The sequence below is a fragment of the Chinchilla lanigera genome, unplaced genomic scaffold, assembly GCF_000276665.1.
Source record: "Chinchilla lanigera isolate Chin_1 unplaced genomic scaffold, ChiLan1.0 scaffold00005, whole genome shotgun sequence".
Taxonomy (NCBI): Eukaryota; Metazoa; Chordata; class Mammalia; order Rodentia; family Chinchillidae; genus Chinchilla; species Chinchilla lanigera.
Window position 1 is genome coordinate 22,374,936 of NW_004955406.1, and position 12,730 is coordinate 22,387,665.

The 12,730-nt window shown below is 48.7% G+C and overlaps 1 protein-coding gene across 2 annotated transcripts in view; it reads right to left on the reverse strand.

Annotated features, from left to right (window-relative positions):
- The window catches only part of Ncf2 (neutrophil cytosolic factor 2), a 29,030-nt gene extending 19,219 nt beyond the window's left edge, over positions 1–9,811 (reverse strand). The window contains exons 1-3 of one of the 2 annotated variants that reach the window (XM_013521507.1): positions 9,418–9,811; positions 7,608–7,690; positions 1,679–1,787 (exon numbers count right to left, since the gene is read on the reverse strand). In XM_013521507.1, the coding sequence (XP_013376961.1) occupies positions 1,679–1,787; positions 7,608–7,690; positions 9,418–9,591 (366 nt within the window). In that variant the 5' untranslated portion in view covers positions 9,592–9,811. The remainder of the gene's footprint in view (positions 1–1,678; positions 1,788–7,607; positions 7,691–9,417) is intronic. The other variant, XM_005375038.2, reaches the window with a different exon arrangement.
- Positions 9,812–12,730: the final 2,919 nt, after the last annotated feature.

A 12,730-nucleotide genomic window follows, 5' to 3' on the forward strand; every position in this document is an offset into this window, starting at 1 on the left:
CTCCTGAGCACTGGGATTACAGGTGTGTGCCACCACACCCAGCCTAATTTAGGATATTTTAAATTTAATATGAGTTTATCTAGATAACCTGTAGCCATAAGCAGAGAAACATCTATACATGGTTGGCTGCCTGTCTTAGCCCTGTGTACAAAAATAAGAACTCAAGGTGGTTGCAGAGTTCCTATTTGGTTCTCAGTCACCTTCTCTTGAGACTTTTTCCCTCAATAAGATTTTATCTCTGGGTCACTAGAGAAACCTTGAGACTCCTCAACAAGAGGTGTGGCTTCTCAGAAGCCAAGGTTACACCATGGTGAGAAGAGGAACAAAATTAAAAGTAGTGGATCCCGCAGCATAGAGGGTCTTAGACACTGAGAGCTAAAGCTCCACCTGTAAAGGAGCCCTCTCAGCCAGTCTTTCGTGTCCATCAGGTTAGTTCAACCCAAGCGACATGGAGGATGTTCCCCTCCTGGAGTTCTGATCTTTTCCCCAGACCTACTTGGTCCCCCAAGCCTTTAATCTGCATAAGTGGAGGCAGTTTTGGTCATCATAACCAAGGATGGAGTGCTACTGGTATCTAGTGGGTAGAGGCCAGAGATGTTGCCAAAGACCCCACAGAACACAGGACAACTCCTACAGTTAAGAATGTCCAGTCCAACCTATCAGTGGTACCATGGCTGAGAAACTTTCCTCTGGAATCTGGTCAAATGCCAGCCAATTCCTAACGCAAAGCCTCCTCTGCCCAGACTGTGAGAAATGGAGAAAGTTGCAAGCCTGCTGTCAGGCTGGGATGGGACCCTATGTCCCCAGGGGCCCTGGGCAGCTGTGGACTCTATGTTTAGCCCTGAGAAACCCTGGGAATATGTCTTATGCCTGAGAAACTAAAGCAAAGGGACTTTTTTCAGCAATTCTTCTAAATAAAGATCCCTGACGTCTGCAGGGATTTTAGTTTTTTAAAGCTGCTGGTATGAGGGTTGGGGAGGGGAGGGAAGGTTGTTTGGGAAAAGTCCATGAACCCACTAAGGCAAAGGCAGTCATGTCTCTCCCTTTTGGTAATACAGAAAAGAAGTCCTTCCACAGAAACTTTGACCTATATTTGTGCAGTGAGCTGTTGTTTGAACAAGAGGCGGCAGATTTGTGCCAAATTATCTTCCCTCTGTCTTTGGGCATCAACTAAGTACTAGGCCAAGAACCATTAATATTGAAAAGTGTGATCTGCCACTTGGAGACAGAGAGGTTACATCAGGTGCTACATGGAGAGTGAGCTCGTGATTTTGGATTTCTCAGTATGATGCTGAGCCAATAGTTTGTCAACCTAAATTGTTAAGTGAAACACACAAATTATTATGCATACTTTCATAGGGAGCACATTCGTGTCATCTCCCGTAGGAGAGCCCAGCGGGCTCATTTTGCATGGCCTTTTGAGCCTGTTAAGATTCACACCGACTACTGACTCTATGATCATCCTGCAGTCACCCAATTCTTGCTTTTTACTTTTTGTGGAGCTGGAGGTGAACCCGAGGCAAGCAGTCTTCCAATGAATTGTACCATCAGCCCATCTGAAGCTTCTCTTAAGGGAAAATCTGACCTCAAGGCATAGGACGCCAGGAGACTTTCACAAGCCGCTGCAAGTGTCAGCAAACAGAAATCTGCGCCTGCCTGGGCCGGCCCTGCCTCTTACCTCACAAGCAAACAGCTTGAACTGCAGCCCCAGGATCTTGTAGTCTATCAGCTGGTTCCCTCGGAGCTGAATCAAGGCCTCTTTAAGATCTTTGATGGCTAAGTCATATCTGCAGGACAGAGGAAAACAATAAACCAGTCCAGAACATGGAGGAACAAATGCAGAATAAAAAGTGCCTCTGCTTCTCCTTTCCCCACCCATCTCACCGGGAGAAAAAGCCTTTTTATTTTCTAGTGACCTGTTCTAGTTTTCAGTAACCCTGAAACCAAGGACTCCTTGGACACTGTGTGAACCTCCCCCATGAGGCTGTGCATCCCAGCCTGGCCTCTCCAGGCCTCCAGTCTGAGATAGACACAAAGATTTTCTTCTCGTGGACAGAACATAACTCCCACTTTTCTGGCAACCTGGTTTTTCCCCTTCAAATACAGTCTGCATTCTCTTTTGAGGACTCTGAGCAGAGCCACACCTGCCCACCTTGGGTCCCTACAGAGTCTCGGAGCTGATTTGGAAAACTGCTGGCTGCTCATATCCTCCCACCCCCTGCTCCTGCAAGGTCAGACCAGCCTGGCCCAGCAACTGTTAGGACTGCTGTGCTTGGGATTGCGGGAGAGAACGGGTGCTGGGCACATCAACGAGGTTCAAAGGGTGTGAGCAGGACCTAGGACCACACTCCTGAGGAGGTGACCAGGGCAGAGGCCCAACTCTGACCTCCAGCTGTGCTGTGGGGAGGCACCCATTGCTGGGCTGTAGGGAATGAGGAACACCAAAAACCAGCTACCCAACCCATTACTCTGCTCAGCCTCTGGCCTGGCAGGGACAGATTTGGCTGCTTGATTGTGGCTCTTACCTGGAAACAACTAGGCCAAAAGGCCCTAGGCCACTCTCTGATCCCTCCAGGCTTCTCCTAGAGAAGAGCCTGGAATTTGGACACAGGTTGGCAAGAATCCTCAGGAGGAACTGCTGCACAGGAAGGCACCCTAAGCTAGGAGCCAGGGGCCAGGGACCACATCCAGCAGGCCTGTCACACCTGGGAGGCTCCAGCAGTTACTCTGTGGCCTCAGGTCCTGGTCAATAATGTGGGATCATACTGTATTCAAGGAGCGTATTATACACAAAGAGTGTATAATAAGAGAAGCTTGCTACTAGGCGGTCCCAGATCCAGTTTCTGCAGTCAAAACCAACTGAGCCTGAGCCTCGGCTCTGCCGTTTACATCTGGTTACCTCACTTACACCTGGGCAAGTTACGTCACTTCTCTAAGGTCTGGTTCCTCATCTCTTGAATAAGAGAATGATAAAAATAGTACATGCCTCACAGGGCTGCTGTGAGAACTAAATGAGATCATGCATTCAGGTGTGCAGGGAGTGCCTAGTGTACACAGTAATTCCTTTATTTTTCAGCTTTAAACTCTACCAATTAAACCCATGCGCCAATCATTTCTCTCATGCTTTTTAAAAGCTTGATATGCCACACCCATTAGGTATCATCAAGAGATTTAAAAAATATAAATGTGTAGAAGTTAGAACTCTTGTGGCTCTCCCTGGACAGCCCACAGAGGCTTAGAGCCCAGGAGGGCTGGTTGCCTCAGTGTCCTGGGGGATGCAGACCCCAGGTGTTTCGGGGAGAAGCTGGACTTGCTGTCCCATTAGGTCTGAAGTAGCTCACCATCAGGCTGCTGCAGTGGCTACAGGAGTGATGGGAGAGGACAGCCAGGTTTAAACAGGGAGATGGCCTTCCCTGGTATCCCTGCGCTTAACAAGGACAACTGTAACATGGATTAGAAGCAGGCCGTTCTTTAGGAAGCAATGATTCAAGTCGTTGTCTTACGTCTTTCAGGTCATCCAGAGGAGGAGAAGGCAGGCATCGCGGGTTTCTAAATGGAAAGCCTGGGTAGCTGGATGGCTTCGCTGGGCCAAGAAGGAGGAGCAGGTGGAAGCTGAAGTGTCCTGTTGCCTCCCCTCTGATTCCCACTGTGCTCCTCCCACAGCCTGACTGGAGGCAGGCGGGAATCCCAGAGGGTGTGCTCAAAGTACGCGAGGCATTAACCCACAAATGTACCTCCTCCCGGCCAAGCTGGTTAAGCAGATGGCTTTCCACTACGAAGAGACCCATCTGTGTCTACCTGGCATTGCAGGAGGCCACAAAATCCTCCCTATAATCCTCTAGCCCAACAAGATGTGGGAGAGACCTGGGCCCCCTGGAAGGGAGAAGGTGTAGAGAAATTACTCAGGGTCTGCTTTGTGTGATGAAACACGGTGAGATGTCCCTTCGAAGGGTCCATTTATAAAGCGTCTTTGAGCACATCTGTGGGCCTTTACTGAACCTCCCAGTGTTGGGCCCGAGGTGCACCTATCGTGTACGGTGGGGAAGGGGCTGCTTTGACACACAGCACAAGTCTGAGCAAGGTCAGCGTGCAAAGCCCAAAGCAGCGGTCAGCCCTGAGCGTTGCGGGCGGGCACAGACTTTGCTCCTTGTTGCCCTTCTTCACAGTTCTCTCTGTGCCAGCCAAGCAGCCCTGCTTGCCCCTGGTTCTCTGCACACCCACGCCCAGTGACACCCTGTGGGGCACCCTGGCTGTACTGACCCCGCTCTCTCGGGCAGGGGTTCCCCGCAGAAGCATACATCTTGCTGTGACTTTTCACAGCTCCCAGTTTGGGAGGGTTCATAATCATTTTTGTAACAGGCCTTGCAGAGGTCTCCTAGTAACCCCTGAAGTTTCTGCTTGTTCCTCAGCTACCAGTGCCCGTGCAGCCTGGAATCCTGCAGCTCCTTTGCCTGCCTCCAGGAAACTGATCACAGCAAGGGGTGAGTCCCAGGCCCAGTGCCTTTGCGAAGCTGCTGGGTCATAGGCTCAGCCCCAGCCTTCTCCGGCTTGTCTCTTAAGCCAGATCAGTCTGCAGGGTCTCACCACTATTTTATTTTCACCATCCTAAGATTCCTGACTCAGGAAGCATAGAATCTGAAAGACAAGTTAGAGTCCCCTCCCTTTCCTGAGAGGTGAGACAGCTTGGCCTGGTCATCCCTGAGGTGCCACTCTCCTCCTTAGAAATATGCTGTAACTTTGTTCTGCTGGAACTTTATGATGATGGAAAAACCACACAGCAACATAGGAGAGTGAGGTTACACAGAGAAGCATCATCCATGACACCATCCCCCAGCTCAAGTCCCATTTCACCTGGGGGGACCCTAAGCCACGCAGTGGGAAGGGCCCTCTCCCATTCCCCATGGCGCACCCATCAAGAAACGGGGCGTACAGCATATGCCTAGCGCTGGCTTGCATCACACTTACTGGTCTCGGTGAGTTGTTTCCCCCTTTGAACCTATAAGTTTCTTAAAGCAGAGCTACCTTTCCACTGTGTTAATTAAACAAGCATGTACTGAGTAACCAATATCTATCTATTTACCGAGATATCAGCATGTGTGTGTACAAATTTCTTTTCCTAAGGCACTTACAGGGTGGTAGTGAAAGAGACAACTATCAAAAATATCTGTCATAGGCTAGACCGATGTTATAATAAGGGGCAGAAGAGAGGGGGTGTGTGGTCTTGGGGGTGAGTGTGGTAGGAGGAGCACGGGCAGGGGGGATGAGTGAGTGGGTGGCAGCCACTGGACCACAGAGGAGCAGACAAGGAGACATGGCCTTCATCCTGTAGCAATGGGAGCCTCCGGAAGTTCTCAAGCTCATCACATGGAGTTATTAAGATCACTCTAAAATATGGGTGAAGGCTACAACACTGGTGACTGGGAAATCAGTTTGGAAGTGACGGCCGTTGTGCAATTTTCACTGGTGAAAAGTGAGGGTTTTGATGAGGGCTGTGCCAGTAGGAATGAAGAGAAATAGATTTATGATGTCACCTTGACAAGGTTTCACACAAGGAATGTTCTGGGCTGATCCTAGGTACAGTTAGGAGGTAGGTGGTTACAAATGGAGATTAGTACTTTAGAAGAGGGTGCCCTTGCCCAAAAATGGGTCTTTAAGGTTCCCATATGGACTTCCATATCCATATCCCCCAAAATTTACATGTAAGAATGTGTGTGCTTGTATGTCACTTCTGGGGATGGAGTCCATGCATTTTGCCGTTAAACAACCCCTGCTGTAGTCACACAAGAGAACAGAGTTAAGAAGAGAATGGCAGGAACAATACTGATACCTACCGGTTGGGCAAAAGAAAAGGAGCCAGCTAGGGGTGGGTGGAGAGCAGTTCCTCATTTCTGATTTCTTTCTTAGAGAGCTATTGAACTATAAGTTTAAATCTTGCAGATGTTTTTCTTGGATTTAACTATTATGAGCCAGACTAGCCGAGTCCTGAGTCTTACCTTTAGATCTTTCTAGCTCATTAAAAATCTTAGCCTTCCAGGCTCTGGAACTTGTGAGCATTTTCCTGCGGGAAATCCTTCCCGAAGCTGTTCTTTTTCTATTGTCTCTCTGCATTATAGGTCATTAGAGCTAATTAAAGGGATGGCCTTAGAATTTGTCTTCTGAGATGCAAAACAGGCTGCAGGATTTGTGCTTGGCCTCCTTGTGCATTCTGTACGTCTGGATAATACAGAAGATGCAGGAGGGGGCGAAAGAAAGAAGGATGTCAAGCAGGGAGGTAGGCGGTCAGACAGAGGCCAGGTGGTGATGAAGGTATACACCCTTCATCTTCCCTCAACTCCAGGCACTGTCTCCTGATTGCTTCTGTGTCTACGGTTTTTATTTTGGGAAGACTTTGCTTCTGCTCTTATCCATTCAGGTAATAGACTACATCTACATCTATGAAGTTCTCTGAGTGCCTATGGTTGCTCCTAGCAACAGTGGAGAACCTGGTTTTACAGCTGCGTTTCTGACCAAAGCCTAGGATCAAAGCCTTCCAAGGCCCAGCCCCTCCCCCTGCCTGCCCATCTGCTGCGGCCTTCCGAACCCCCTTAGTGCCCTGCGCACCTGCACCCCAACACAGCCATGCTTGGACCAGTTCTGCTGTGAGAAAGATCTTCATCAGCCAGAGCCAAATTCCTTTTCCCCAGAATGTGCGCCCACTGATGGAACAATTTCTATGCAGGGCCAATTTGCCATTTGAAAACATTTGAAATTCACACTTAGAATATTTTTCTTTGTTATTTATAGATTTGTTCTTTGGGCATTAGAGGGAAGAGTGGGAATTGAAATTAACTTTCCTTTTTAATTTATCTTTTTACTAATTAGTTCATGTTGACTGTGAACATATTACAAGATACAGATAGGATGATAGAAGAAAATAGATCTATCACCCTATCATCTGGAAAGTATTACCAATAAATTTGGTCTCTGGTCTGTAGTCTTTCTTCTGTGAAACAAATGAGATTTGCTATGTGCACTGTCTTGAAATCTGTTTTTAAACTTTGACATCTACTGTGAACTCTTTCTCTTTCTCTGTCTCTCTCTATATATCTATGTATATGTATGTATCAGTTATTTACCTGTATTAATTTATTCTTATACTGGTAATAGTTTGTATTCTCATTTCTGTGGCTGATTTATATTTCATTCAATGTATTAAACCAGGTTTGAAAGTGCATTTTGCTGGGATGAAGCCAGGGTTTGGTGTGATTTCCAGATAATCCTCTTCTGGAGACAGCTCAGTACATCAGAATAGGAGGCCACCATGAGTGACCCCTCAGGGACACTAGCAGGGCTCCTTGCTGGCTGTCAGCAGGGCCACGGTGGTGTGCGAGGCATGCTGTGAGGATGCCACTGCTATCTTACAATTTGGGGCTCACGTGCCTTCTCTCCCCAGTACGCCCCTGCCTGCCACGCTCATTTCTTCCCTCGTTCTGCAGAAGGTCCTGTCCCGCCAAGCTTCCTTCCCAACAGAGGCCAGAAGATCCTTACCCAACACCCGGCCTAGCAGGACTGAGGGCCCTTGCATTTCTCTTAGACGTCCCTGGTGTGGGCAACATCGGACCACTTACTTCTCTATTTGATAGTAGAGCATCCCTCGTTGGAAGTAAGCCACGGCCAAGTGCTTGTCCCGGTTAATGCTTCTAGTGAAGGCCTGTGGAGAGAAGGCCAGGGCCAGTGAGGAGGTGAGGGATGAGCCCAAGGGTGAGTCAAAAAGGGGTTCGAGAACAATGCGGGCCTTTGGGAAACAGGAGGACAGCACAGACCCCTGGGTCAGAACTCCCCAGTCATTATATCCTCACTGCGAAGCAGGACACCTCCCCCACTTTCCCCTCTGTGAAATGGGGATGCTACTATTTGCCTTTCCAGATTAATGGCAGAGTCAAAATCCAAATAGTATAAAACGTAAACTAATTTGCTTATAATACAAAACAGCACATGATTGAAATAATAGAAGACAAGAAAGATATATATGAAGGGCTAGTATGAGGACTCCAGCAGGACACCAGGCAGGGCGGAGAGAGTGAGGGGGCCTCAGCAGAGGACTACGGGGAGACCCCCAGGGCAGGAGGGCGGAGGTAAGCAAAAGAGGGGTGTGATGGCCACAGGATCCACGTTCAGGCCAAGGTGGCAGTGACAGCCCCGCTGGCCTGGTGGTCCCTCCTCCCGCAGGAGGTGGACGTCCGCACCTGCGCCTGTTGGGGGCCAGAAACTGACTTGTCACATGCGAGTGCATTTCAAGTCACTTGCCTCTTCCCGGAGGATGTGCCGGGGCTCACTCACCGGCAGCACAGGAAGACTGGTGAACGAACTGTGTCATCAAGCATGCCCGGGGAGTCAGTCTACAGAGCACCACGCAAAGCTGGCAGAAAGGTGCGAATAAGAACTTCTGTGCAGTGATGTGAAACACACACCATTTTTTTTTCCAATAGTGGGGATTGAACATATTAGGCAAGTGCTCTACCACTGAGCTACATCTCTAGCCTTTTATATTTTTTATTTTGAGACAGGTTTTTGCTAGGTTGCCTCAGTCTCCCAAGTAGCTGGGATTACAGAGCTGTACACCACAATGTCCACTTATACAACCCTTTAATAATTGCTGTCTCACTTAATCCTCATTATGTATAAACCCTCAAGATGCTGAGAGCCAGAAGTTTATGTGGCTTGCTACTAAAGGCCCAGGAAGGTAGTGTTGGGATATAGTACCAGACTTTCTGCTTCCTCCAAACTCCATGCCTTTTTCACATTACAATGAGCAATCCAAAAATGTGATTACTGAGAGTGTTTGACTCTATAGTAGGATATTGAAGAGATAAAAATTGCTAAGACACTTCACACCATGCCTTCGTCAGACATCAGTAATCAATCACAATGTGATTTCCTTTGGCAGTCTCAGAACCCCTAAACAAATGCCTGCATAACTGGCTAGAATCATCACCCTGGGATGAAACCCCCTTTTCATAAGTGTTTCTCCTCAGTCTCTTGGGCAGGCAAAGCCGACACACCTGAAATTCTTGGATGGTCGCAGAGGTGCCTATGATCAGCTGCACAGAGGTGAGACAGGATCCTATGTCCAGCAGAGAAATGTACAAGAAAATGTAACTAAGAGAGTCTTCATAAAGGTGTTAAAGAATAATTGCAGAAGGTTTTGAGTTTAGTAGATGGAGAAGAAAGGAGAATGTAACTTGCAACTCTGGGGAGCTTTTACAGCTGTGGCTGCCAGGTCCCTCCCCAGAACAATTAAACCAGGACCTCTGGGGGTGGGGCCTGGACAATTTTTGTGCCTTTAAAGCTCCCCAGAGGCAAGGTCTCTAAAATGCAGCTGGGCTGAGAGCAGTCATTGGAGGGCACCGGCAGGCAGGGAGAGCCCCCACCACTCACCTTCTCGGCCTCAGGCATGTTTTCCAGGATGGTGTGCATGCAGCCGATATTGAAGCAGATGCGGGAGTGAGGGTCCTGAACTGCGTTGAAGGCATCCAGGGCCGCTTTCCAGTCCTTCTTGTCAGCTGCCTGCACCCCTTCATTCCACAGGCTGATGGCCTCAGCCAGGGACATGGTGGTGAAGCCCAGGTGGCAGCCGAGAGAGCTGCTGGTACACGGGGCTTTGGGGGCGTCTCCACGGCAGGACGGCCCAGGGCCGGGTCCTAACCTTCCTGGCCTGGTGTGCTGAATGGGGTTCGGCCTCCCTTAGGACAACTTCTGGGTGTTGTAAACGCCTCAGGAAATGTCCCCACCTTCCCGGAACTGACGCACAGCCTACTCTGAGAGAAAAGGAGAGAGACTGGGGTGGGGGTGGAGGTGGAGGGTAGGGAGAGAGGAAGTACATGAGATGGGTCAGTTCCCCAAAATGCTTCTTTTCTGTCAGCCCGCCCCTTTCTGTCTCCTAGCCCCTTCTGGAGCCAGGGTGGCCTTGGCAGTCAGGGCGCTACCTGCCCTGCAGTCCACACCTTTGTCAAACACTGGTGTCTGGTGGCAGGATAGTGTTTCCAGCCTTCCGTGAGCTCCTTGCTCACTTTCGCTTGGTCTCACAGTCTCCACATGTTAATTTTTGAAGAAAATAAAGAATTCAACACATTTCTGAGACAAGATGAATGGTCTTGGGCATCTGAGGTAACTTATGGACACTCAAACTGTTCAACAGGGACTGATTTCCTGCAAATGTCCAAAGTGGGAACCAGGTGTGCTTCCCCAGTCCCTCTGGGCCCCAGATGGGTGACGAGTTTACAGCTCTCTGAAAAAGCAGATTTACGATTCCTTCCCTTTCTGTCCTGGAAATATGAAAGTCAGTAAAATTTTCCTGAGGAAAAAGTAAGGGTAGTGGGTGTAACTAATGTGACTTACAAATATCCTTTTTGGTACACAAAATTCACATTTGTGAGAGACAAATACGTAATGCTGTTGCTTTGTAGCAACTGGAAGAACTCATTCATCACACTATAGGCTTTGTGCAAGAGTTGAAAAGATGTTTGTGTGTCTTTGCACAGAACTCCTCTGTACTTGGAAGCCCTGTCTTCCACTTTCTTTCTCTCTTTCTTTTCCTTCCTTCTTTCTTTCTTTCTCTTCCTTCCTTTGTTCTATTTTTCTTTCTCTTCCTTTCTTCCTTCCTTAGTTGTTTCTTTCTCTTCATTCTTTCTTTCTTTCTCTTCTTTCTTTCCTTTCTTTCTTTCTTTCTCTCTTTCTCTCTTTCTCTTTTTCTCTCTTTCTCTCTTTCTCTCTTTCTCTCCAGTATCAGGAATTGAACTCAGGGCTTCATGCGTGCCAGGCGGGCGCTGCACTGCTGAGCTAAATCCCCAGCTGCATTTCATTTTTCTTGCCTTGTGAATTCCTACTAATTCTTACTAATTCCTTGTGAATTCCTACTAATTCCTTCCGAGGCCAACCCTCAAGTGACATTTATGTGTCACCACCCACTGTGAAATCTAGTGCCACACTCCATGTGCTAGAGAGAATATTTTCCACTTTGTGCCACTTCTAGATAAATATTTATTGCAATTTAACTCTATCTGTTCAACTCTTAGACCCCTTGAAAGTTGGAACCATGTTTTCTCTAAGAACCCCCCCACCTCTGCACCAATACTCAATGAGGAAGGGATGGAGTATAAAAGAAGTTAGAATCCTTGGTAAATGACCCACAGGTAGCAGCAATCCCAGGAGCAGATGCTGGTAGCCTCACTGACTCTGTCATCCAGTGATTCATCAAAACTTGAATAGCACAGTAATTATTCCTAAGAAAACCACATAGAGTTATAACCAAGCTGGGCTTTATTGAAAGTTCTTCCCCTCCATCACTGGGGATTAAACTCAGGGATGTTCTACCACTGAATGACATCCCCAGCCCCTTTTCATTTCGAGACAAGTTTAAGCCAAGGTTGGACTCTAACTTCAGATCTTCCTGCTTTGCCTTCTGCAATAGCTGGGATTATGGATGTGCCTAGCTTCAGCAAAGGTTTTGTCCCCTTGTTTATTACCCTAGCCCGACACTCAAAACTCTCTTGAATCTGAACTCTGTCCAAGTCACTTTCCCATTGCTTAGACAGAATGCCCAACGTCCACAACTTAAAGGAGGAGAGCTTTATATTGGTTCACAGTTCTTAGAGGTTTCAGCCCATAGTCAGTTGGCTCCAAGGCAGAAATGGCTTGGCCGAGGGGAATCACGAAGGGAAGCTGTTTGCATCCTAATGGCCAAGAAAGTGAAGGGAGAAGGGCGGGAGATGAATCTTTCCTGGTCACACCTGCTGTGATCCCCTCTTTTCACCAGGCCCCATCTCCTAGCAGCACTTGCAGCTCAGTGCCTCAGTGAATTAATTCACTGAGAGTACAGCACCCCCAAGGTTCCCCCTTCTGCATATATGAGGCTTTTAGGTGACATTCTAGGTTTAAACCCTAGCACTCTGCCCCTGCTCCCCAAAAGACTCAGTGTTTTTGTCTTCTTGTTTATTGCCCTAGCCTGACACTTAGAATCTGAATCTGACTCTGAAAACGTTCCCACCTCCATCCCCAGCACTCCTGTTTACAGTTCCGCCTGGGTTCTCCTCCAGTTCTACCCTGCTTGCCCATTTCCTGGCTCACAGCTCAGGGCTCACCTTGGCTCTTCCTGCTGGGCTGGCCTTTCCAGATTTGCGCCTTCTTACCCATGTTGCCGGCCTTTGGAGCCCTGCCTGAATGTCACCTTCCTTAAGGCAGTGCCCTAAATTCGGGCCTGCCTGCACACCCCAACCTCATGGCCCTACCTTCTTCTGAACTCCCGCGTCTTTTTCCCTCCACCTCCCATGTGGCACTTGGTCGTTCCACCGTGGAGGGAGGTACACCTCCCACTGCTGGTGCACATCTCAGGAGGGAATCTTGGGGCTGACTCACCTTGTATCCCCCCTGCGACTAGCAATGCCCTTCACACCCCATCTGTTCACTTTCCTCTAACCCTCTGTCACCTCCCAGGCCAAGCCACTATCAGCGCATCGGTCACTATAGTCTCCTAACTTTTCCATCCATTCTCCACACAGCAGCCAGACTGAGTTTTTAAACCTTCAGTGTCTCGGCATGGCTCTAAGGACCCAACCCAGACTCCTGACAGAAAGACCCTGTGGCTGCCACGGCCCCCTCGCCTCAGCCACACCAGCCTCCTGTTGTGCTCTTCGACCAGCCAGGCCTGTCCCTCTGCCCCAGTGATCGCCTGCGTGCGGTGCCAGGCTGCTTC